General features: G+C 39.6%; 2 protein-coding genes and 1 long non-coding RNA gene across 3 annotated transcripts; 1 reads left to right on the top strand and 2 right to left on the bottom strand.

Moving 5' to 3' along the window:
• Positions 1-294: 294 nt before the first annotated feature.
• Positions 295-1,450, top strand: LOC113770639 (glycine-rich cell wall structural protein-like). Its single transcript, XM_027315162.1, has 2 exons — positions 295-450; positions 989-1,450. The coding sequence occupies exons 1-2, from the start codon at positions 339-341 to the stop codon at positions 1,282-1,284; spliced, it is 408 nt and encodes a 135-aa protein (XP_027170963.1). The 5' UTR covers positions 295-338; the 3' UTR covers positions 1,285-1,450.
• A 7,905-nt stretch (positions 1,451-9,355) lies between these two features.
• Positions 9,356-15,534, bottom strand: LOC113771132. The gene is made up of 3 exons (XM_027315749.1): positions 15,286-15,534; positions 13,999-14,952; positions 9,356-12,277 (listed from the first exon to the last, which is right to left on the bottom strand). The coding sequence occupies exons 1-3, from the start codon at positions 15,532-15,534 to the stop codon at positions 9,356-9,358; spliced, it is 4,125 nt and encodes a 1,374-aa protein (XP_027171550.1).
• A 9,321-nt stretch (positions 15,535-24,855) lies between these two features.
• On the bottom strand, positions 24,856-25,556 carry LOC113772450. The gene is made up of 2 exons (XR_003468546.1): positions 25,420-25,556; positions 24,856-24,887 (listed from the first exon to the last, which is right to left on the bottom strand). It is a non-coding gene; the product is annotated as an uncharacterized LOC113772450 (long non-coding RNA).
• Between the last annotated feature and the right edge of the window lie 755 nt (positions 25,557-26,311).

The raw sequence follows: 26,311 nt of genomic DNA, 5'->3' as shown, positions 1-26,311 counted from the left end.
GGTATTGAAGATTATATTAGGTATATGTCTATCTGGGTACCTTTGGTTACTCTCTGTACCCGTTTTCCTCGGTAATATCTTTAGGAGTAGTTGAGGTATGTTAGACCTCTGTCATTGAGGTGTGATAGAACTCTGTTTTTCAATTGGGATGTAATAGGACTCTGGTCTCGGTACCTGTATATATGGAAGGCACGGAAGCAATAGAAAGGGAACTTTTCCCTCACAGAATTTCTTTCAATGTGGCAAAGATTTTCCTATAAATAGAGACCAATCTATACCTGCTTTCTCATCCTTCCAAAAACCAGTTTTTCAATACATAAGTTTTCCCTGAGCAAAAAATGGGTTCAAAGACACTTCTTTTCCTTTTCATTTCCTTGGCTATAGCCTTAATGATTGCCTCAGAGGTTGCTGCTAGGGAATTGGCTGAGACTTCCACGTCTGTTGACAATTGTAAGAATTTATTCTCTAGTTTAACATTTCAGATAGATTTTGGTCGTGCATGTGAAGCGTCGGAGTAGAAAAGAAACATAGCTGAGGTGTACATACACCTTAGCAAGGTGTACATACAATTGTTAAGCCTTTCCCAACGTGGGACTTGGAGTATAGTGCAACTGGATCATTTTCCTGTACTTGTTGTGTCAAAATAAATTTTACACTAGTACTTCTCTATGCATAAAACATACTTTTTATTGAAATTTTAAGATTCTCATTTTGAATATAGCGTTAAATAATCTTTATACTCATAATAAAATAAAGATTAATTCTCAGAAACTATGATTCACTATGGTAAAACTAGCCATTAGTTAGTAGTAATAATCCATTTTAAGGATATCTGTACGATACTAACTTGACACAGATAAATGTTCAAATGATTACGATGTTTCTTGATATGCTACCTAAAAGCGTGTGGACAATTCGGGCCAAACCTTACATTTCAGAATTGCGATTACGGTAACTAACGCCTACCCCGTATTTATCTTCTTTGCAGCTAATGCAGTTGAGACTGATGGCTACGGAGGGTACCGTGGAGGAGGATATGGAGGGTACCGCGGTGGTGGATATGGGGGCTATCCAGGAGGAGGTTATGGAGGATATCATGGGGGTGGATATGGAGGGTACCCGGGTGGTGGCTATGGCGGACGTGGCGGTGGCGGCCGTGGTGGTTATGGAGGATATCACGGGGGTGGATATGGAGGACGTGGTGGTGGCGGCTATGGAGGACGTGGTGGTGGCGGCCATGGTGGACATCCTGATGAGGCTGTTGATGCAGAGACTGAGAACTAATAAAGCCAGCATCAAGCTAGGTCGTGATTACTCATCAATGCTTAAACAGGCTCAGTAGTTTGTAGTGTCAAATAGAAATAACAGCTTGACGAGTGATCATGCAACATGCACTCTATGTATTTGCAAGCTAGTTCAATATTTCGAGTATTTGTGTGTGTAACTGTGTCTCTTGTATGAGCACTTCTGATGTGATGGCAAAATATTCTCATGCCTTATGAAGCAGGTTTACTTATATTTCACTAAAAAGTTGAGTAATGTTAATATTGACTAGAGATTATTTTGAAAACCTTTTTAGAATGAAACGTACTGTACCACGTTTTGTAATGTAATTTACATTGAATAAGCTAATAACAAATCATTAGAAAAGTAAATAATTGAAAACAAGTTTATGATGCTGACGTGCGCGGAGTATACATATACAATTAAACTCATCCTAATCAAGTTTTACATTTATAAACTCCTAAATACCCCACACGCGATTTATCGCAAGTATACGAATCGTGAGCGAGTATAGGGTATTAAGGGTCGATCCCACAAGGAAGATTGCAATTACCGGTACTACTAAAGCTTCTCTATTATTTAGACTATCAATGAATTATAACAAATTAAAACTGTCGCGCCCCACTTTTTGGTAAAAAATAAAATAATTGCTTTTGAAATTTTATTGATTTGGGAAAAATGAATTTTATTGATAAAACAAAAATGGGTCTAAATGGGACTTTTGAAAATGCGACGATTTGACCCAAGAAAAATAGTTCAAAAAGGGTTTTTATATGAAAAATGGAGTCGCCACTTGGTATAGAGTTAGGGTGTACCAAGTCACCCAAAAAATGAAATTTTTAAAGAAAAAAGTAAAAAAACCCTTTTTAAACAACTCCTAGTCCACGTAAAACAAAGAAAAAGGTTCGGGGGTCACATTTGACGAAGGGGAAGGCAAGGATAAAAATCCAAGGCACCCCTTCGACCTAACCAAGGCTAGTTGCGTGATTTAACCCTTATTTTCCTCATTTTTTCTACCCAAGGTATGTATGCAAATTGGATATAACTAATGGATGAGAAATGCAATCTTAAGTCTAGAAATGTCTCTGATGAGGCTCTTGATCCCATTCACATGAATTGTGAAGGTCAATAAGGAAAGACCTCATAGAAAATCATGAATGATGCAAATGAGGACTCAAATGAGAGTGTAAGTGTGCAAAGTGTAGAAAAAAGGTGCATGTGCGCAATTTGAAAGTGTTTGTGTGCAAATGAATAAAAATATAAGTGCTCGTGTGCAAGTGAATGAAAATAATAAATATATAAGTAAAATAAGTGCAATGTGTGAAGTGAAAAGTAAAGAAAGGGAATAAGTGTGTGAATATGACATGTAGATTTAAAATATATAATTAGTGAGGAAAATAGTGAGAAAATGATATGAAAATGCATGAACTTAGAGGAATGCATCAGGTCGGGTACGGGAATGACCTCTAATTTTTGTGATTTTAATTTTCCCTTTGATTAGAAGGAAAAACTAGCGTGCTAAGGCTATTTTGAAGCCACACTCGCTCGTTTCCCTTACCCAAGGGGGTTTCTCAGGCAAATGGACCCTATAACTAGCATGAGATGCAAGTCCTAATGTGAAGGGGAAGGTGTTTGAGGAACATGCCAAATGATAAACTAAAGAAAAATGCGTGATATGTGGTGATCATGCACTTAATGAAAAAGGAAAAAAAAGAACCTATTGGGTCTAGCATTGGACTAGCCCTTTCTATGACATCCTACTATCATTAGATTAGTGAAAAAGATGAACCACAACTAGCGTTGGACTAGTGTGGTGACGTACATTCATCCATCACACTCATTCAGGTTATGAAAAGCGAGTAGACATGCCAAAACACTCATAAACATATAGCACATAACACTTAGCATGTTCGACTAGATGCAAGGACCTAACAAAGCAAATTAACACATAGTAACTAAGCATGCAAGACAAATAAAACGATTAAAGCCCTAACTATTACATTTGCTAGCTAAAACAAAGGGGAAAGGGAAAATGGACCAAATTACTTGCTATGCCCTATCTATTACAAGCCAAGAGGTGTACACATACCCCATAAATGAAAATAAAAGAAAGATTTAAAAATGAAATAAAAGTAAATAAATGAAAGGCATTAATAAACATTTAAGAAAACCAAGTAGGCATGCAATTTTCATTTAGCAAGTTGGATCACATAGGGAGATACACAAAAAAGATAAAAGAAAGTATACCGTCCCCTTTTGTGGTGCTAATAAGTTGGAAAAGGTTCTAAATTGGAGCTACAACCACTAAACAAAGGATTAATGCACCAATTTAATAATAAATCAAACAACACAAATTCTTCAAAAAACAAAAATTAAAGAACCACTAATAACTATGAAATTGAACCATTAGATCCCTTTAGATAATCAAACAAGTCCATATTCATCAAATGAAATTCCAAGTTAAAAGGGAAAGGAAACTCGAAGGACCCAATTGATTAATCTTTTCAATTGCTCAGGCCATGGTAGAATAAGAAGGGACTTGAGGGGTTAAAGAGCTATTATAGGAACTCTTTTCATGCAAAAACATGCAACCTACGATGGAAACTTGTTTCTTTGGTATATAAAAATCCTCCAAACACACACTAAACCCCTCGGAATACAGATTTTCCATCAACAAGGGTGCCAAAAAAAAAATGAAGAATCTTAACACCTCCTTAGGACCTTTTGAGAAGAAAATAGATGTAATAACATCAATAAAAGTAGACTGCAATAGATCCCTATTAAAATCAAGTTTGACCAAGATTAAGCAACAAACAACCTTGGCTTGAGCAACCATGATCCAAGCAAGCAAACAACCCAGAAAAACATCATATTCAGGTATGAAAAAAACATGCAAGTAACAATAAAAGGTTTCAGCTTCAGCCATGCTCCGGCCAAACAACTTTGCAGCAATTTTCTTATAAACTCAGATTCTTATCACAACCTTGATTAGATGTAATTAAACTCAACGTCACAACTTTAGATCAAGCCCACAACTAAACCCACCATCATAATCCAAACAAACAAAATACCCAAGAAGATATCATGCAAATGCCATGAAGAAAATTTCTGCTATAACCATTTCGCAGCTTCAGGAAAAATCTTTCCTTCCACAACCATTCTCATGCAATTTCTTCTTGCACTTAGACATATTCATGCAAACAACCAATAAAAGGCTTGATTGAACTATCATCTAGACAAGATATCAGCTTGGAACCAAAATGAAAGAATAAACAACAAAAAAACTAAAACCGTAAGACATGAAGATTCGGCCAGCTGTGTACATTTTCCAGCAATGTTTCTTGCCATTCTTGTGGTCATTCTAATGCAACTTTTCCATCCAAACAAAAACTAGAATCTTAAACAAACATCATGACTTTGATCTTAACAATAAAATTACCAAATTCAACATCCTAATAAGCCAAAACATAAACAGAAAAACACACCAGTGCTTAGAGAAAAGTCCAGCCAGCATTCGGCAATTGGAGTTGTTCATTATTTCATTTTTTCTTGCTTAACCAGACCAATGAACTTCCTTAGCTTGAACATCTAATTTTAATTAGTCAAACATCTAACCAAGTGAAAATCGACCACTTTCCAGCAAATTCATGCTAAAATAGCCATGCAATTTCCAAAACAGCTCCATCGACAAACTAGAAAATTGATTAAGCAGTCCAGCAACTTCTAGTAGAAATTTCCAGCCATGCAATCAAAATCTTGGCCATAAGGTTCACATGCAACACCAAATAACAAGTTATCTATCAAATTGGATCCTCAATTAAGCTCAGATTATCACATGGAATCAGAATTAAAATTACATGTCCCAAATTAGTTCATCGGCAGAGACATTTAGCCAAAACAGAATTTCTGCATGCTTCATAACATCATCCGAATGCACAATTTAACATGCATGGTCTTAATCATCACAATTTCATTCGGCTAAGTACTCTTAGGTGCTCAAATCATCACAGGAATTCAGAAATAGAGTGCATTATCATCTCAGCTTTCGGATGGTACCTCAATATTCAAAACAGAATTTTCTAATGATTCAATTCAACATCCGACTGCTCTAACGTCACATGCATATTTACTAGATAACTCAAATTACCTCAGATTTATCCTAAAAATGATCCATAAGCAAATTCGGACAACATCAAAACATTACTCAACCAGAATTCAAACAATCCTGCTCTCGGTTGGCTTGCATGCAATCTGATTTTGTATCTTTTCAATTTTCTGACTTTATTAAGGATAACTACCTTCATGCAAGTCTTAATCATCCAGGTTTTAGTTGATTAAATGTGTATCTAGGCTCAGATTATCACAGATTAGCTAATTAGAGTTACAAATTCCAGCTCAAACTTTCGGCAGCTCCAATCTTCCAAACCAGATTTCTTAAGTCTCAATTCCTCATCTAACTTCACAAACCCACATGCATGCGTATAGACAGCTGTATCAACCCATAAACAATTCATCTAAGTCTAGAATTTACCTTGGCTTGAAGCCTAAAACCCACGACTAGCAGCTGCAATCTTTTCTTCCTCTCGGCTATCCAGAAATGCCGCCTGCCAGCTCCTCCTCTCCCTTGCTCCAACTTGCGACTAGGATGGAAGAGGCCTGGTTTTCAGTTCCTTCACCAGCTCACAGGTACAAGGATACAAAGCAGCAGGTTTCTTTCTCCCTCTTTTTTTAGCTCACCGACAGGAATAAAAGAAAACCAAAGGCTCGGCTCTCTTTCAATCGTTAATTTCAATGACCCTGCTCTCTCCCTAGCTCACGGCAGCAAATGGAAATGGATGTATGTCCTCCTCAGCTTCCGAAGTGTTGTGGTAATTAGTAGTTAATGTAGTAGTGCGTGGTAGTGGATGTGAGTCGGCTTAGAGCTGGAAAGTGCTGGAATGTGAAGTGTAATGGATTCGGCAGAAAAATGGAATTGTCATTTTTTGATTTTGATTTTTTTCCTTTTTGAAATTAATTGAATAAAACCGATAATAGAAATAGATAACAAACAACAAAAACAACAAAAAAAAGTAGTTTAATTAACATTGGGTAGAAACTAAATAAACTAGAATCAACAAAACACAATTTTCCATTTTCATCGATTTTCATCATTTTCCTTTTCCTTTTTCTCAACTTAATAATTTAACAAAAATAAAAGTAAAACTAAATAAAAACAACAATTTTAATTGCAAACACATCAAAATAAACAAACTAAAAATAACAAAATTACCATTTTCGATCTTTTCTTTCATTTTTCATCATTTTTCATCATTTTTCTTTTTCAAAAATAAAATAACCAAAATAAACAAAATGCCAAAAGATTGAATTTAAGAGGAATGAACGTATTTTGTGAACCATTTTTCTCAAATTTTACGTTAAAACTTAAAACTAAAACTAAAACTAAAACGTGAACAAAATTAATATGACAAATAATTAGCAAATAAAAGACAAATAAAAAGGTAACAACTAAAATGCAGACAATCTAAAACAAAATCATGAATTAGATGCAACATACAAATTATTTAAAAATTTGGTGTCTACAGTTTGCCCCTCTTTGTTTGAGTTTTGAAAAAACTTGAGACAAAGAAGTAGACACCAAATACTTACCTGTGGTATTTGGCTGCAAAATAATTCGAACGGACAGGAATTTTTAAAAACGGGACTGACCCGAACGAGGAATTTAAAACGGGACTGACCCGAACAAGGAATTTAAAACGGGACTGACCCGAACAAGGAATTTAAAACGGGACTGACCCGAACAAGGAATTTAAAACGGGACTGGCCCGAACAGGAATTTAAAACGGGACTGGCCCGAACAAGGAATTTAAAACGGGACTGGCCCGAACAGAATTTAAAACGGGACTGACCCGAACAGGAATTTAAACGGGAACAGGAATTTCAAAACGGACTGGCCCGAACAGACAGAATTTAACGGGAACGGGACTGGCCCGAACAGGAGTTTTAAAACGGGACTGGCCCGAACAGGAGTTAAAACGGATGGCCCGAACAAGGAATTTAAAACGGACTGACCCGAACATGGATATTTTAAACGGACTGGCCCGAACAAAATATTAAAACGGGGACTAGCACCCGAACAGAATTAACGGTGACTGACCTCCGCAACAGAATTAACAACGGGACTGGCCCGTGAACAAAATTTTAAACGGGACTGGCCCGAACCGGACTGACCCGACAAGAATTTAAAACGGGACTGGCCCGAACAGGAATTTAAAACGGGACTGGCCCGAACAGGAATTTAAAACGGGACTGGCCCGAACAGAATTTAAAACGGGACTGGCCCGAACAGGAATTTAAAACGGGACTGGCCCGAACAGGAATTTAAAACGGGACTGGCCCGAACAGGATTTAAAACGGGACTGGCCCGAACAGGAATTTAAAACGGGACTGACCCGAACAGGAATTTAAAACGGGACTGGCCCGAACAGGAATTTAAAACGGGACTTCACTGGGGAAGTTTGAAACGATGAATTGCATTTTTACCTGAGAGTAGTTCAAATTTTTGTACCTAAAGAGAGATTGGATCTCTGTAGTTGAAGCGATGGCTGACGTTGGTCCTTATAATCGAACTTTGCAAATAACATTGCTTTAGGTTTGAAAAAGAGAATGATGCTTTTGTTTGTGAATGCAACATTCCTGCAAGAAAAGAAGAAATAATGGACTTGCCACCATTATTTGATCCGGTTTGCCTTGAGAGTCGTGTAAACATGAGTCTTGTGATGCTTTTATTTCGGCTCGGCGGCGTCTGCCTTAGTCGAACTTGAAACCTTTCAATTTCTGAGACTGATAAAATACAGATTTACCACGTCACCCAATCCAGGTGGTAGCTTTGTTGTATGTTACTCCCTGTAACTGATGATTGAATCCCCTATCTTTGCACAAACCTCAGGGTTTATCATTCATTTGAATTCGATGGTGCAAGAATGATGCATGAAAATTAGTCATATAAAATCAACGTATATGCAAGATGATTTCCTATGTTAAGCAAAAATGAGCATGCAAAAGAATGTATACAATCATAAGCATTCATACACAAATAATTGAGAACAACCAAGAGGTTTATAAAGATACATTTTGCAAAAGAATATTTGTAAAGAATAATACAAATTTAGCCGATGACTATCATATTCAAGACTTTGGATATTTTCTCTTGGAACCCGATATTGGCAGAAGTATCACAAATATGAGGAAAACCCTAAATGCACCAGGTCACCAGCTGTTCCTTCTTGAGCTTGTCTGTTGAGAAAACCTACCTTGGCGCCCTTTCGGGTTTTCACCAAGGTTGCCCCCACCCTTTTTGTTTTGCTTTTCTTTCTTTCTTTTCTTTTTTTTTCTTTTTTTTTTTTTTTTTTTTTTTTTTTTACGAGGCGCCCTTTCGGGTTTTCACCTAAAGAATAAAGACACATCTCGACCATGATTGACTCAGAAATATGAGTTAAAGGTTTCAGGCATCAGTAAAATGCACTTCCCTTGTAGATTAGGAGAAGGCATTACGGACATCACTTGCCAGTTGATTATCAAATTTTGCTAATAGAAATGCAACAAATGACGGAAGCCAGGACTTTGGGCTTTGTAATGAGGTCAGGTGGGGTGTTTTTCCAGAAAGGTTAAGGCTTGAAAGCAAAATCGATGCCAGGGGTAAAATAAACTGAGATTGCCCAATTCTGAAATCATTTCCGATTTTGAACGAAACCGGGGAAAATTTACCCCAGTTTGATCGGATTTTCACTCTTTGCATTTTCTTCATTGCATTTTCCTCGCTTTTGCATTTTTCTTTGAAAACTAAATTTGCCCCAGTGTGGGGTTCTTTTCCCTTTCTTTTGCTCATCTCTCTTTCAAAAATTAAAATTTTGCCCCAGTGTGGGGTTTGCAATTCTCAGGGGTTATCAAGCGAAATTTGTCAATTCTGATGGCTCAAAGGGGACAAGTAGAGATAAAATGTTTTTAGTGTAAAAGAAGATGGCCTGACTTGCATTTCGCCATTTGCATGAATTTCTGAAGAAAATTTGCATTATCAAATGAAAAACTTTTTGCACATATCTGAGTTGATGGGTTGAGGGAATGCTCGTCCATCCATTTCTGCTAAAATAAGGGCTCCGCCAGGTAATACCTTTTGGACGATGAACGGCCCTTGCCAGTTTGGAGCAAATTTGCCTTTAGCTTCATCTTGCATCGACAAAATTCGCTTTAGCACTTTGTCACCTTCTTCAAATGCCCGCCGATGGACCTTTTTGTTGTAAGCCCGGGCCACACGCTTTTGATAACACTGACCATGACAGATAGCGTTGAATCGCCTTTCATCGATCAACGTCAATTGCTCATGGCGCTGCTTTATCCAGTCAGCCTCCTCCAATTTAGCCTCCATAAGGATTCGCAACGAAGGAATTTCAACTTCGGCTGGTAATACAGCTTCCATTCCATACATTAGTGAATAAGGTGTTGCCCCAGTTGATGTCCGAATAGAAGTCCGGTACGCCATGAGTGCATAAGGCAACTTTTCATGCCAATCGCGATGCTTTTCTGTCATTTTGCGGATAATCTTCTTCAAATTCTTATTTGCGGCTTCCACAGCTCCGTTCATCTGAGGCCTATAAATGGCAGAATTGCGGTGTTTGATTTTGAACTGCTCACATAGTCCATCTACCATGTCATTGTTCAGATTCTTGGCATTGTCCGTGATAAGCGTTTCGGGTACTCCAAAGCGACAGATGATGTGATCTCTCAGGAAATTGGCCACTACCTTCTTCGTGACATGTTTGAATGACTCTGCTTCAACCCACTTGGTAAAGTACTCGATCGCCACCAATATAAATCGATGTCCATTTGAAGCGGGAGGATCGATTGTACCAATCACGTCCATACCCCACATTGAACAAGGCCACGGGGCGGTCATGCTATGCAACTCAGTGGGTGGAGCGCGTATAATGTCACCGTGCATTTGGCATTTTATACATCTCCGGACAAAGTCTATACAATCATGCTCCATAGTAAGCCAGAAGTATCCGGTTCTCATGATTTTCTTTGCTAGCAAATGGCCATTCATGTGAGGTCCACAAACGCCACTATGCACTTCTTTCATCATATATTGAGCCTCATCCTCATCAATGCACCTTAAAAGGTTCAAATCCGAGGTTCTTTTGTATAACACTTCTCCATTTAAGAAGAATTTGGAAGCCATTCTACGCAGAAAATTCTTGTCTTTTGTACCAGCATGCAGAGGGTAAGACCCAGTTTTAAGAAACTCCTTAAGATCACTATACCAAGGAACATTGTCAAAAGACTCATTTGCAACCCAGCAGTGGGCAGGCTTGTCTTGAAGTTGAACTTGGATTGGTTCGATCTTTAATTCATCTGGATACTGGATCATGGAAGCTAAAGTGGCCAAAGCATCAGCAAATGCGTTTCGGGCTCGAGGGAGATGTCTGAATTCCAAATTTTGAAATTGCTTGGCCAGAGTGAGCAGACTACAATGGTAGGGTAGAATTTTTGAATCTTTGGTTATCCATTGCTTCAAAGTTTGGTTCACGAGCAAATCTGAATCACTAAAAGCTATCAACTCCTTGATTTCCATTTCCAAAGCCATTTTGAGACCAAAAATGCAGGCTTCATATTCAGCCATGTTATTCGTGCAAGCGAATTGCAATTTGGCAGCGGCAGGGTAGTGCTTCCCTTCGGGTGACACCAAAACAGCTCCAATTCCAACTCCGAGGGAATTCGAAGCTCCATCGAAGAAAAGCCTCCATTCAGGACTTTGTTCACTTATATCATCTGCAGCGCTTACAAATAGGACCCTCTCGTCAGGGAAATAAGTACGGAGTGGTTGATAATCATCATCCCTTGGATTTTCCGCCAAATGATCAGCTATAACTTGCCCCTTGACCGCCTTTTGTGAAGTGAAAACAATGTCGAACTCTGATAGAATTATCTGCCATTTGGCCAGGCGTCCGGTCAGCATCGGCTTCTCCAAAAGATATTTCAAAGGATCAGACCGGGAAATAAGATACGTGGTATGACTCAACAGATAGTGTCTCAACTTCTGGGCTGCCCAGGCCAATGCACAGCAGCTTTTCTCAATGAATGAATAATTAGCCTCGTACTGCGTGAACTTTTTGCTTAGATAGTAAATGGCTTGTTCTTTCCTTCCGGATTCATCGTGCTGACCTAGAACACACCCTACTGCTCCATCGAGTACAGATAAATACATAATCAAAGGTCGGCCCGGTTTGGGCGGCACTAAGACTGGTGGATGCAACAAATAATCTTTAATCTTGTCGAAAGCCTGTTGACACTCCTCATTCCAATACAACGGCACATTCTTTCTCAATAATTTGAACAACGGCTCGCATGTGGCAGTTAGTTGGCCGATGAACCTCCCAATAAAATTGATCTTCCCTAAGAAGCTTTTCACGTCCTTCTGAGTTTTCGGCACTGGCATATCTCGAATTGCTTTGATTTTCGCCGGATCTATTTCTATGCCCTTCTTGCTAACAATGAATCCCAACAGCTTACCCGCAGGTGCTCCAAAGGCGCATTTTGCAGGATTTAGCTTCAAATTGTACTTCCGTAACCTCTCGAATAATTTCTTCAGATCAACCAAGTGGTCCTCTGCCCTTTTAGACTTGATTATAATATCATCCACGTAGACCTCCATCTCCCGATGGATCATATCATGAAACAGGGTTGTCATGGTCCTCTGATATGTTGCTCCAGCATTCTTTAAACCGAAAGGCATGACTCGGTAGCAAAAGGTACCCCAAGGGGTAATGAAAGCAGTTTTCTCCCTATCCTCTTCTGCCATCAAAATTTGGTGGTAGCCAGCAAAACAATCACAAAAGGATTCAATCTCATGTCCGGCAGTATTGTCTAAGAGAATGTGAATATTTGGTAGAGGGAAATCATCTTTAGGACTGGCTTTATTAAGGTCTCTATAGTCAACACAAACTCTCACCTCTCCACTCTTTTTTGGAACAGGAACTGGGTTTGAAAGCCAAATAGGGTAATGGGAAACAATGATAATGTTGGTTTGGAGTTGTTTTTCAATTTGTTCTTTTATTTTGAGGCTTATATCTGGTTTGAATTTTCTGGGTTTTTGCTTTACGGGTGGAAAAGAAGGGTCTGTGGGTAACCTGTGCACCACCACGTCAGTTGAAATGCCAGTCATATCATCATAGGACCATGCAAAGACATCTTGGAACATAGTCAAAAATTCAAGCATCTCCTTTTTCTGCCTCTCATTCAAATGAATACTAATTTGCACCTCCTTAACTTCATCCTCAGTGCCAATGTTAACCTTTTCTGTTTCTTCCAGGTTCGGTTTTGGTTTTTCCTCATATTGTTCAAGGTCCTTTGCAAAAGAATCGAATACCTCCTCATTATCACTCTCGCTTTGGAGTTCGGATTCACAGACCTCCAAGTCATGAGTGATATAGAGATTGTCGTTATTGAATTCCAGAATTGTGATATCCAAAGGGTCAAATAATTTTATTTTTGGCCATCTGAAAGAATTAACGAATGTGGGATAATAAGCAAATAAGCATACAACAAACAAATGGTCAGGCAATACAACGAAGATATAAACAAATGAATAAACAAAACAACATGACAAGAATAACTTGTACATTTTCATAAAGACCTTTGATTGAAAGCAAATTGAAACGAAAACTTAACAATATTTACATGCACAAACGTTAGTTAAAAGGAAAATTGTTTTCATTGGCTATTTACAGATGCAACTTTTCATGAATTCACATGAATGATAAAACCCCTTTCAGTTTACCGAAACTCCTTCCGAACGGGCAGGAACTCGGCTGTCCAATTGGGAATTGATCCTTCGGGGATGTCAGGAAATTCAGCTTCGCCTGGAACACTGTCTTCAAATGTTGCCCCAACGAACAATTGGGCCAAACTAGCTTCAATTTCGTCAACTGGGTTGATTTCTGACATGATCACCTCGGCTGGTCGTGGGAAAGTATAATGCAGGGGTGGAATGTCAAGAGCCCTTTGCCTTCCTTCTTTCTCCGCTTTCTTGCGCTCCTTCATTTCTCTGATATCCTTAGCAGTTGGTCGGAAACCCAAACCAAACGAATCATTTTTCTCCACAATCTCCACTGGCTTTAAAATCCCCTGCAGATCTCGTCCCAGCCCTTTGTCAAATTCATAGCCTCCACGGATCATCTCCTTAGCCATCATGACACTGGCCCTTGATAGAGCTTGCTCCTCCTTTGTTATCCAACTAACGGAGACAATATCAGATGTGCTATGAGGGGTCACTGTGGAGCTTCGGCTACCCTCTTCTTTGGACTCGGAATCGATGATTACAAGGCAATCCTCTTCGGCAAATATAGTTATCAGCTTGTCATTTACTACAAATTTCAACAACTGATGTAATGAAGAAGGCACCGCCCCAGACTTGTGAATCCATGGCCTGCCAAGCAAAACGTTGTAAACACTAGGAAAGTGCATGACTTGGCAGGTTATTTGAAACTGGGCGGGTCCCATTTCAACTACTAAATCCACTTCTCCTATTGGCTCTCTTTGTGCTCCATCAAAACCTCGAACGATGGTCCCTGAAGGCCTCAGCTTGATGTCTTGCAATCCCAGCTTTTCTAAGGTGCTCCAAGGACAGATATTAAGCGCGGATCCATTATCAATCAAAACCTTCGGCAGCCTTTTCCCATTGCACCTAACAACTATATACAGGGCCTTGTTATGTCCAATGCCTTCCGCCGGCAATTCATCGTCAGAAAAAGTAATTTGCTTGGTGAATAACACACTCCCAACCACGTGCGAAAAATTATCAACAGAAATGTCCCTAGGGATTTGAGCTTTAGTCAATACCTCGATCAACGCATCCCTATGCACATCTGAAGAAAAAAGTAAATCCAACATGGATATCTGGGCAGGTGACTTGCTTAGCTTCTCAATCACATTGTATTCACTTCTCTGGAGCCTTTTAAGAAAATCCAAGGCTTCCTTCTCAGTGATTGTTGGTTTAACAGGCGGTTCGGAGTTATTTGCTCGAATCGGACCGGCATTTTCAAATGGACTTGCAATCTTCCCCGATCTGGTAACCACTGACACTTCCTTCTTTGCGATTGACTTTTCCCCAATCTGTACATCAGACTCATCATAATTCCATGGTACCTGTTGCAGGCTTAAAACAGGCTCTTGCTTCGGGAATTCAATGACTACGGGCTCCAAAGCCTCATTCTCAGCTGGCGTGAAATCCAAGATAAAAGGGCTTCCATCCTTTTCGAATGGCAACTCTATGATGAATGGCTGGTCTATGACCCCAAATACCTCAGCTTCCCTTGCCAAAACTTTGACCTGTTCCATATACTCCGTGTCATCCAGAATAACCCCAACGATATTAGCGTGCTCCGGCAAGGGGTTTCTATTTACGTTCGGTCCTTGTGCCTCTCTTCTCCTAATTACAATTTTCCCAGCTTCAACCATATCTTGAATTTTATGCTTAAGAGCTTTACAATCCAAAGTCGAGTGTCCAGGTGCCCCCGAATGATAAGTACAGACAGCTTGCGGGTTATACCAGGCGGGCATGCCATATGGATAGGTAGGAGGGGGTACCGTACCAATTTTCCCGGCGGCCTTTAACTGTTCATATAATTGGTCTAAAGGCCTACCTAAATTGGTAAATGTACGGCTAGGGGGTCGGTTGTAAGGTTCAGAAGGGTGAGATTGGTTGTAACCAGGTCTATTCGGTGGAGGAAATCTTGGGTTATATGGTGGGCGAGGTCGGTTTTGGGGTGGATTTGGTTGGGAAATTTGAAAAGGGGCTGAAGGTGGGTTAGGGTAGCTTGGGCGAGGTCGAGGATACTGGATATTAGTGGCATATACAGGGTACGGGTTTGGATAATAAGGGTAATGGGTTTGGTAGATTGGGCTGTGTTGGTATCGAGGTCTGGGTGAAGGATTTTGGTTCCAAACAAAGGTTGCATCCCCCTCCTTCTTTTTGAACGGTGGCTTTTTCACATTGCTTCCTTGACCTTGTAAAGCATCCAACTGAGATTTAAGGGCGGAAACATTGACAATCTTCCCAGCCCTCACAAAGTCATCAAACTCCTCAAGTTTATTTACAATTGCAGCAAACGAACATCCGGTCATACGGAAAATTTCTTCGAAGTACGGCGGATCATGGGCTTTGATGAATGTGCGAATAATTTCATCCTCAGTCATCGGTGGTTCCACCTTCGCAGCTACTTTTCTCCACCTCTTGGCATAGGTCTTGTGGTCCTCAGAAGGCTTCCTTTTCGTTCCTTCCAGAGTAGTCCGGGTCGGCGCTAGCTCGCAGTTGTACTCATATTGTCGAATGAAGGCATTGGACAGATCGAGCCAGGTCTTCACTTCCTCTGGCTTTAGGTTGGAGTACCAATCGAGAGCATCCCCTTCTAAACTTTCTGGAAATAACCTCAACGGCAAATTCTCGTCATCCACCGGCTTGCCCAACTTGTTAGCAAACAAGCGCAAGTGCGTCTTTGGGTTGCCCGTGCCATCATATTTGTTGAACTTCGGAGTCTTGAACCCTTCCGGCAGTTGTACGTTTGGAAATAGGCACAAATCATCGTAATCCAGCACCCCTTGCTTGCTTAAACCTTGGCTTTTCTTGATAAATTCATCAAAACGATCCAAGCGTTTAAGTAACTTCATATCAATCTGGGCAGACGAATCTCCCATTTCTGGCTTATTTTGAAAGACGTGCTCCGGCACAACGGGCTCTGCGGTAGTCTGAAAGAAAGTCGGTGGAGTTACATGCATGTTTGGATCACCCTGAGGCTGGAATCCTTGCCCATAAGGGGGATAAAAAGGAGGATTTTGAGTATAAGCATATTGCGGATTGAAAGTTCCCTCAAACGTGGTTTGAAATGAAGGAATAACAAATGGTTCGGATTGTGGTTGTGTAGCGGGCACAGGTTCAGGTCGCACTCCGCTACTAACGAGCTCGTCAATCAACTTCTTCTGAGCGGCCATTTCTGATGCCATTTCCCCAAATTTAGTGAGTAACTCAGTCAACTGAACCCCAGGACTTGCGGCTTCCGGTTGGGTAGTTGCAACGAACTTTTCGGATGATTCTGGTTGAGTACTCATGTCTACACGATTCCTTTGGGCTCTACTTCGGGATCGCGTAATAATGGGGCTTTTTCGAAAAGCTATTTTGAAACTTTACCTGAGAATGCAAAAGACTTCTTTAGATAAACCAATCGTTATTAGATTTCTGCAATTTATTCAAAAGGGAAAAAGAAAATGGCATGAGTTAGTAATTATTTAAACAACTCGGATGCATGTCCTACGGGGGGACCCTTTTTGTGCCAAGGGTAGGCCTAGCATGATGCAACCTTCGGGGCAAAATCCCATTCCCAAACCTGTAAGTGAATTTAGAACCTTGAAATGGAAAGCTTCTCATAAAAATGTGGAAAAGTTCAATCTTTCTTTACAACTTCTTCAATGGTCTTAGTAATCATGTTTACAAAATCCCTATGTCTCAAAAGACTTGTACTTTGTGATTCTCTAGAGCTCCCTAAACTGAGTTTACGAGCTCCTTCCCTAATCCTATCAAAGGCATCTATGGCATCCTCTAGCTTCTCGCTCTTCTTTTTCTCCCTCCTCAGCTGCACTTGAGTATCTTCTAGAGCTCGGTTGGCCATCATAAGCTGGGCTTGAGATTCCTCCAACTCTTTCCTTAGCTTCTCCATTTGCTCTTCGGGACTGGCCGATGCTGATTGCTGCCTTGCCCTATCACGTTCCACCCTTTGTCTGATCCATTCATTGTACCCAGGCGTAACTGCAGGTGCCACCTTATTTACCAATTCCAACGGCAGATTCTCAAGACCTTGCAAATTTCCCCAAGCCTCTAATACCATGCTTCGACTCTCGGTCACCGTACTTAGTCGGAGATCTTCGATCCCTTGCACCATAGGAATGCTTTGCGGGTATCCAAACTGTCTTGTAACCCTTTGTGGAATATAGGCGACTAGACCATTGACTCCAGCCAGAGGGATGAAGTCATGTTGAGTGGTCCTAAAAGCAGGGTCCCTAACCTTGGTCCAATCTAAAACCCACTGTACCTTTTCTGGTGTCAAACTGTTGAATTCCTCAATAAACCGGCTTGACAACGTCACGCGATAGTAGCGGCCGACTCTCCCTCGATGTGAATCAATCCAATTCTCAACTGGAAGGCAAGAACCCAAAGGGTTCAGTGATCTCTTCACCAAATGTTCCATGATCCACATTTGAAGCAGCAAATTTGAAGCATAGAAGAAGCCACCTTTCCTTTGGCAATTAGTAAGGGCCGAGAAGATGTCCGCTATAACAACAGGTATCAAAGTTGGTGTTGTTCCACGAATGCCTAGAAAAAGCCCTTGAATCATATTGATTGTTGCAAACGTTACCTTTCCATGCCTTTGAGGGAAAAGCAACAAGTTGATCAAAACCAAACCAAAAGCTTGCACACGCTTTTCCTCCCATTGCCCCTTCGTTACAAAGAAATCGATCTGATGGCGTTCAAAGGACTCCTTTTCCCCAAACCGGTCGTATAGAAACTTCAGTGGACAAGATCCAGCGTCGGGGTGTTGGTCTAAGCTATTGTTTCGCAATCCCAGAAATCTGCAAAACTGCTCTTTCGTTCCTCTGCTCGGGTATATCATAGGACTGCCTTTTCCTGGTACTTGCAACAATCCCTCTAACTCTTCTAGTGTCGGGGTGAGTTCGCACATTCCAAACCGAAAAACCGAGGCATCTGGATCCCAGTAATTGATCAATGCTTGGATAGCAGATACATTCGGTATTATATCAACCAAGCTCGGTAGATGTCCCACATATTGGAATAATCCCCCAATTTCATAGGACAGGTTGTTCCTCCACTGATTCAGCTCTCGGGGAACTTGGTTGAGCATTCGACACTGCGTCATCTGGTCAGGAAATTCACTTAGATACCATTACCTTGGGATTTTACCTCTTAGGTTAAACTTGCAAAATGTAAACGTGCAAATCCCAAAAATAGGGTTAAATACCCATGGGATGAGGGTTGGCTTCCCTAATATGGAAATTGCCTAATTGGCATTCCTTCTAAGTTTTAATGCATGATGCTATTTATTAAAGCGGTATAAACATGTGACAAATATGGCCTAGAGGATATAAATAATGCAACGGGGAAAAGGTCTAAAAATGACATGTATTTATTGAAAGCTAACTGCAAAAAACTGAAGTTTAAACATGCGAGTTATCTAATAGGTAAGTCGCTAGAAAAAGTGCCAAAGGGGCCTCTTATTACTAAGGCACATGAATGCAGATCAAGAAAACAATGAAATGGTTAGTGCAGTTGATAGTACACATAACACATTGGGAGCAGAAAAGAAATACAATAAAGCAAGTAAAAGGGGCGGAACCCCTTCCCTCGTGCCTAATGTACTTAAAAGAGGGTGAGGCTGACTCTATCCTAGGGAAATACTAACATGGATGCATGAGGTTGGGGTTCACTAATGCAACTAGACTCGATAAGGCTTAAAAGGTCCCCAAGCCTTCAGACCTAAGGGAATGGGTCATCAATCCCAAGACCCTCGGTCGGTGGCTCGAGCGGTCCCCTAGGTATTGCTATGGGCGCAAAGCACACCATCCACATACCCAGAGAAACCATTCCTAGTCCTACAAGGCGGTGTGGGAAAGAGCCCACGAAAAATAAAATAAAATGGGATAAAAGCAAGTAAACGTGCACGTATGAAGTGTTTCCCCTATTTTGAGGGAAGGGGTTGAGAACCACGCGAGGCTCTAAAGGTGACACACACCCCCTCCCAAATGCAATGCAAGCGTGAAATAAAGAAGTAAATATACATCCAATCAACCAAACATACGTACGTGAGTGAAGGAATAGTTGAATACGCGCGCGAGGCAAAAAGGCCCTAAAAATGGAAAACGCAACCCTAATATCCAAAATGCAATGCATAAAAGGGTAGAAAAAGGAAACGAATGGCTAAGTCAAATGCTTGGACCCACTTAGGAATTCCCCAGTGGAGTCGCCAACTGTCGCGCCCCATTTTTTGGTAAAATAAATAAATGGTTTAAAAAATGTATTTTTTGATTCAATTGGAAAATGAATTGTGATTTAAAGAAAAAATGGGTCTAAATGGGGGGTTGAGAATGCGACGATTTGACCCAAATTTATAGTTTAAAAAGGGTTTTTGAAATAAAAATTGGAGTCGCCACTTGGTAATGAGTTAAGGTGTACCAAGTCACCAAAAAATGAATTTTTAAAGAAAAAATAGGAAAAAGTAGTAAGAAACCCCTTTTAAACGACTCCTAGTCCACGTAAACCAAAGAAAAAGGTTCGGGAGTCACATTTGACGAAGGGGAAGGCAAGGATAAAAATCCAAGGCACCCCTTCGACCTAGCCAAGGCTAGTTGCGTGATTTAACCCTTATTTTCCTAAACTTTTCTACCCAAGGTATGTATTGCAAGTTGGATATGACTAATGGATGAGAAATGCAATCCTAAATCTAAGAAATGTCTCTTATGAGGCTTTTGGTCCCATTCACATGAATTGTGACGGCCAAATAAGGAAAGCCCTCATAGAAATCGCAAATAATGCAAATGAAGACTCAAATATGTGCAAGTGTGAAAAGTGTAAGAAAAGTGCATGTGTGCAATTTGAGAAAAGTGTTTGTGTGCAAATGGATGAAAATATAAGTGCTCGTGTGTAAGTGAACGAAAAATAGTAAATATAAGTAAAATGGGTGCAATGTGTGAAAGGACAAAATAAAGAAAGTGAAGAAGTGTGTGATTATGGCATGTGGATTTAAGATATATATTTAGTGAGAGAAATAGTGAGAAAATGATATGAAAATGCATGAACTTAGAGGAATGCATCAGGTCGGGTACGGGGATGACCTCTATTTTTTTGTGATTTCAATTTTCCCTTTGATTAGAAGGGAAAACTAGCGTGCTAAGGCTATTTTGAAGCCACACTCGCTCGTTTCCCTTACCCAAGGGGGTTTTCACGCAAATGAACCCTATAACTAGCATGAGATGCAAGTCCTAAAGTGAAGGGGAAGGGGTTTGAGGAACATACCAAATGATAAACTAAGGAAAAATGCGTGATATGTGGTGATCATGCACTTCATGAAAAAGGAAAAAAAATCTATTGTGTCTAACATTGGACTAGCCCCTCCTATGAATTCCGACTAGCGTTGGACTAGTGGAAACGATAAAAGAAGCCACAACTAGCGTTGGACTAGTGTGGTGACGTACATTCATTCATTCCATTCATCCACACTATAAAAAGCGAGTAGACATGCGAATCACTTATAAACACGTAGCACATAACACTTAGCATGCTTGACTAGATGCAAAATCCTAATAAAGCATTTAACATATAACACATAGGCATGCAACCATTACATTTGCTAACTAAAACAAAAGGGAAAGGGAAAATGGACCAAATTACTTGCTACGCCCTATCTATTACAAGCCAAGAGGTGTACACATACCCCATGAATAAATAAAAGAAATACTTAAAATGAAAGGAATTAAAGCAAATTTAAGAAAGCCAAGTAAACATGTAATTCTCAATTAGCACATTAGTCCACATAGGAGAGAAACAAAAGGGGTAAAAGAGATTATACCTCCCCGTTGGTGATACTAAGGAAGTAAACAAACTCAACTCGGCTAGATTCAACCAAGAAAAGACTAACTTAGGCTAAAATCACCAAAAACAAAAGATTAATGCACCAATTTAGTGATAAGATATAAACTAAACAATTTGAATCCATCAAAACATCAAACTTTCCCTCAATTGCAACTCAATGAAGTCAAAACTACTTAAAGACCAAGGCAAAAGGCATGATCATCCGATCCCTAAGCATAACATCTACTAAAGACCCAAAAGCAAGCACTACTCAATCATTTGAACCTAATTGAAACCTTTAAAAACACAAAAAGTTCCCCAAGTAAATAACAAGGTTCAAACAAACATTATGGAGTTTTGAAGGTCCAAGAGTGAACAAGGGTCCATGAATGATTTAAACATGCATTTTGAAAACTCGATAGCCACCATTAATCAACCAAATAAAACTAATTGAAAAATTTAAGAGCTTCAAAAATCCCAAAAAAACAATGAAAGGCCAAATGATGACTCAAAGTACACCCACCTTAGGACCTAATTGTAAAGAAATGAGAACATGCTTGGGCTTTTGTGGAACATGGAGAAGCTTGAGGGACTAAATTGATTAAGTATTCAAATTACTTGGGCCATAGTGAGCTAGGGGGGACTTGGGGGGTTCAAAGGCAATTTTGAAACAATTTCCATGCAGGTTCATGCAAGCTACGTGAGCAAACATTCTGCAACCAAAACAAATATTTCTGCAGCCAAGAAACCATCGCAACTTGCATTCTCACGAACAGATATCAACCTCAACACTCATTTTGATCAAAAATCTTTCAACCAAACATTCAAAGTTAATCTAAACATCATAACACACACATTCAGAATTCAAACAAACTCAAATATAGAAGAAAACTGATGCAAAGACAGAAGGCAGCTCATGCATTCAGCATATTTTTCCAGCCGCAGCTTTTCTTTCCATTTCAATCGTGCAAACCAGATTTATAATTCAAATACAAAGCTTTGATTAGATATTTCTCAAAACAACATCTTAACTCTAACTAATTAACAAGCTGCTTAACTTAACTCCAAACCAACAAGAACAACGAAGGAGCTAATCATCAAAGGTAGAAAGAAAACTAAACAGCAAAAGAATGAAATAGAAAAAAAACGCAGCAAACTTTCTGCAATTCGGCACTTTACAAAATCCAGCTTTCAAACACAATCAAATCCAAACACAAGGCTTTAAACTAGGCAGCAAGCCATCATCCAAACAAATAGAAAGAAAAACTGAGCAAAATCCAGTGCAAACACAAATAAAATACGTTCAGCAAGTTGAAAAATCTGGAACATATAAAACTGATTTGGCAAGTTGAAATGCATTTTCCAGCAAGTGCTTGGGCATGAATCCGAATTTACCTCGGTTGAATCATTGTGTTAAGTACCCAAAACTAACATGCAAGGCTACTTAATGAAATTACTATCATTTCTAGTTCAGATCAAATTCGGACAGCTACTATAAACATCCACAAATCCAGAAATTCTGTTCACCATTCTTGGATGAACTTGCATGTAGCCGCTCACTATTTCATTTTTTTCTTGCTTAGCCGAACCAATAAACTTCCTGCAAAGCTTAATCATCTAATTTTAATTAGTCAAACACCTAACCAAGTGAAAATCAACCACTTTCCAGCAAATTTCATGCTAAAATACCCATGCAATTTCCAAAACAGCTCCATCGGCTAAGCTGGAAAATTGATTTAGCAATCCAGCAACTTCCAATAACATTTCCAGCCATGCAATCAAAATTCAGACCACGTAGCTTACATGTAACATCAAATAAGAAACTATCTATCAATTTTGATCCATAAGCAAATTCGGACAACATCAAAACATTACTCAACCAGAATTTCAAACAATCCTGCTCCCGGTTGGCTTGCATGCAACCTGATTTTGTATCTTTTCAATTTTCTGACTTAATCAAGGTTAACTACCTTCATGCAAATCCTGATCATCCAGGTTTTAGTTGATTAAATGTGCATCTAGACTCAGATTATCACAGATTAGCTAATTAGAGTTACAAATTCCAGCTTAAACTTTCGGCAGCTCCAATTCTTCCAAACCAGATTTTTTTAAGTCTCAATTCCTCATCTAACCTCACAAACCCACATGCATGCGTATAGACAGCTGCATCAACCTATAAACAATTCATCTAAGTCCAGAATTTACCTTAGCTTGAAGCCTAAAACCCACGACTAGCAGCTGCAATCTTTTCTTCCTCTCGGCTATCCAGAAATGCCGCCTGCCAGCTCCTCCTCTCCCTTGCTCCAACTTGCGACTAGGATGGAGGAGGCCTGGTTTTCAGACCCTTCACCAGCTCACGGGTACAAGGATACAAAGCAGCAGGTTTCTTTTTTTTTTTTTTTTCAGCTCACGAACAGAAAAGAACGAAGCAAAGAGTTCGGCTCTCACTCTTTCTCACTCTCGGATTGTGGCAGACAAGGGAAACAGAAGTGCTGTCTTAACTGCTGTAGTGAGTTGGGAGTGATATAGTAGTGTGCATTAGTGGATGTGAGTCGGCTTAGAGCTGGAAAGTGCTGGAATGTGAAGTGTAATTGGAACCGGCAGAAATAGGATTGATTTTTTCTTTTTTTCTTTTCTCAACTTAATAATTTAACAAAAATAATAGTAAAACTAAATAATAATAAAAACAACAATTTTAATTACAAACACATCAAAATAAACAAACTAAAAATAACAAAATTACCATTTTCGATCTTTTCTTTCATTTTTCATCATTTTTCATCATTTTCCTCTTTTCTCTTTTTTTTCACAAATTTTACGTTAAAACTTAAAACTAAAACTAAAACTAAAACGTGAACAAAATTAATATGACAAATAATTAGCAAATAAAAGACAAATAAAAAGGTAACAACTAAAATGCAGACAATCTAAAACAAAATCATGAATTAGATGCAACATACAAATTATTTAAAAATTTGGTGTCTACAGTAAGCTAATGAGAAGGAGCTAAAAGCGTAACTAGCGTTCATTTACACGACATGAATTACACATCAAGAAAGTCAATCGACTCTCAACAACTCACTTATATCTTGTAGGCTAAAAGTTCTTCTATCAAATGCTACTGCAAAACAGAGGAAGAACAAGATATAAGCATGATTTTGACAACACAAGACTGCAGGACCAAGGAAATGGAAAGATAAAGGAGTATATACGGAACAATCAATAATGTTTTCATGGTTTTTAATGCAAATGAGTCTCAAGGACCCTATCAGGAAAGAAATTTTTCTTCTAACAATCTACTGTCATCTACACAAATGTTGAGCACTAGCAAGAAAACACAAACCAGAATGCTTATCCGGAACCAAGGAAGTACATTATTGTAGAATCAGTTATGAATCTGTCGCAAGAAAGAGAAGTATCATGGTTTTAGAAGCTGATAAACAGACTGTGAGCGGCCTAGTAACTATCAACATAAGTTCATAAGGCATAGTGGTTTTTACCCATTACATGCTATTTACTGATAAGAAGATTAATTTCATAAGGCATAACAGCAATAGGCATCATAGTAAGACTTACATTTAGCAAGTGGCTATGTAACCATTTTCTGGTCCTCATGTGTTGCAGCCTGATGATGGTACCACCTTTGATTGTATCCCCTTGTTGGGCGTTGGTATCTGATACAGGTCTAACAATCTGCAAGCCAAGTTTAATCATACCTAACCTTAGAAAATTATGATGATCTAGAAAAAAATAGATGCTAGAAAAAGAAACATACCCAATAGCTGTTTGAGTCATCAACGTCGGGAAAACCAGTGACGGACTGCTGCCCACTACCAGAGCCATATGGTACATCATGCGAATGCAGCCTAAACTTTGTTCTCTCATGCATCAACTTGATCACTGACCCATAAGTAATCTACCAAAATCACATATGCCGAACAAAATAAGAATGACTTAGCACAATGCCCCATTATACAACTATTAGAACTCAAAGCATCATGCACCATTTTTTATTTTGCCATACAACAAAAACCTCAAACTATAAAATAGGAAAAAAATCAAATTTAATTCATAAATCAGCTCTTTAAAAAATCCAAATTGCAATTTTTAACTGACACCCAGCTAGATTTTTAATAAAGATTATCGAGGCATTTCATCAAACATGTCGAAGGCTATTACTAATTCTACACAAACAACTCCATTTCCTCTTTCCCTGTCCTCTTTCAGCTTAGAAACCTCTGAAACGCTAGAATTTATAACCATCACATGCCTATAATAGCACAAACTTGGTCAAAATTTTGAACAAAAAATAACTATAAAACAACTTTCCGCGTACGATTTCAACAAATAGGGGGAAAAGCACACACACAAAGATGCACCGCATATCTGTGCAACTACAGGAACGTAAAAACCATGAATTTGAAGTAGTAAGTGGGCTTTCAGTTTACCTGGACGCCTTCGGAAGCGGCAGAGACGGGGGAAGAGGTGAAATCGGAGTCAAGGGTAAGAAAAAGGAAAATGGCGAGACCGAAAAACGAGATTGCCATTAGTAAAAGTAAGCCAATGAACCAGGTAGTTTGCCAAAAGAGCAAACTGAGATCGGACTAGAAAGACGATTCTCGATAAACTATTCGAGTCAGGGGAGAAATTTGTTGAGCCAAATTCAAACAAGAAGAAGATGATGACCCGGAAGTGGGTTTCCTTCAAGAAGATTTTGTTGCTGATGCTGCTATTGGCTGCCTGAGGGAGCCACGGTTGAAGCTTTATGGAAATCGGAGCTCCAATCACAGGGTCCGATGCTTGGAAGATCCTAATGATGAAGATGAAGGTGGGGCTAATCGTAATTGGAATCGTGTGGGGACGGGTACGGATATCAAAGATGAAGGGCTTCTGGAGTCAGGGGATGAGGAAGTGAGTACCCTCTCCAATGGTGTCATCGATGACACCATGAAACCGGTCGAAGAGGACAGGCCGCTGCCCTCCGTCGACAATGTAGAGGGAGGAATTGAGGACGGTGGCGCCGATACGCAGACCAACTACGTCGGAACGAAACTGCTGCCTGGCTGCTACCCATTTTTCCCACCAACTATGTCGGAATCTGAGAACAGGGACAGAGAGGGGGAAAGGGGGCTGGAAATGGTGGAGCAGGAAAATGAAAATTTTGAGCAAGTGTTTTGACTAAGTGTTTTGGCCGGCAGAATGAAAATTTTTAGTATTTTAAGCAAATGAATCTTCCGCCAAAATCAAACGATCCCGTTTTGTGTCTTTCTTTTTTTTTGTACATCTCACATTTTTTTAAGTGTCATGTTAGGTAGTCTACAGGCACATTATTATTTTTAT

Source organism: Coffea eugenioides, chromosome 5 (assembly GCF_003713205.1).
Source record: "Coffea eugenioides isolate CCC68of chromosome 5, Ceug_1.0, whole genome shotgun sequence".
Taxonomy (NCBI): domain Eukaryota; kingdom Viridiplantae; phylum Streptophyta; class Magnoliopsida; order Gentianales; family Rubiaceae; genus Coffea; species Coffea eugenioides.
This window is presented reverse-complemented; position numbering and strand designations above follow the sequence as displayed.

What these genes read in the sequence shown, in the direction of transcription:
- LOC113770639 (XM_027315162.1), top strand. Translation starts at nt 339, where the DNA reads ATGGGTTCAAAGACACTTCTTTTCCTTTTCATTTCCTTGGCTATAGCC. An exon ending in TTCCACGTCTGTTGACAATT is followed by an intron (nt 451 to 988) that starts GTAAGAATTTAT and finishes TCTTCTTTGCAG; the next exon opens with CTAATGCAGTTGAGACTGAT.
- LOC113771132 (XM_027315749.1), bottom strand. Translation starts at nt 15,534, where the DNA reads ATGACTGAGGATGAAATTATTCGCACATTCATCAAAGCCCATGATCCG. An exon ending in AGGAGGGGGATGCAACCTTT is followed by an intron (nt 14,953 to 15,285) that starts GTTTGGAACCAA and finishes TTATATGAACAG; the next exon opens with TTAAAGGCCGCCGGGAAAAT. An exon ending in ATGGGAAAAGGCTGCCGAAG is followed by an intron (nt 12,278 to 13,998) that starts GTTTTGATTGAT and finishes GTGAGAGTTTGT; the next exon opens with GTTGACTATAGAGACCTTAA.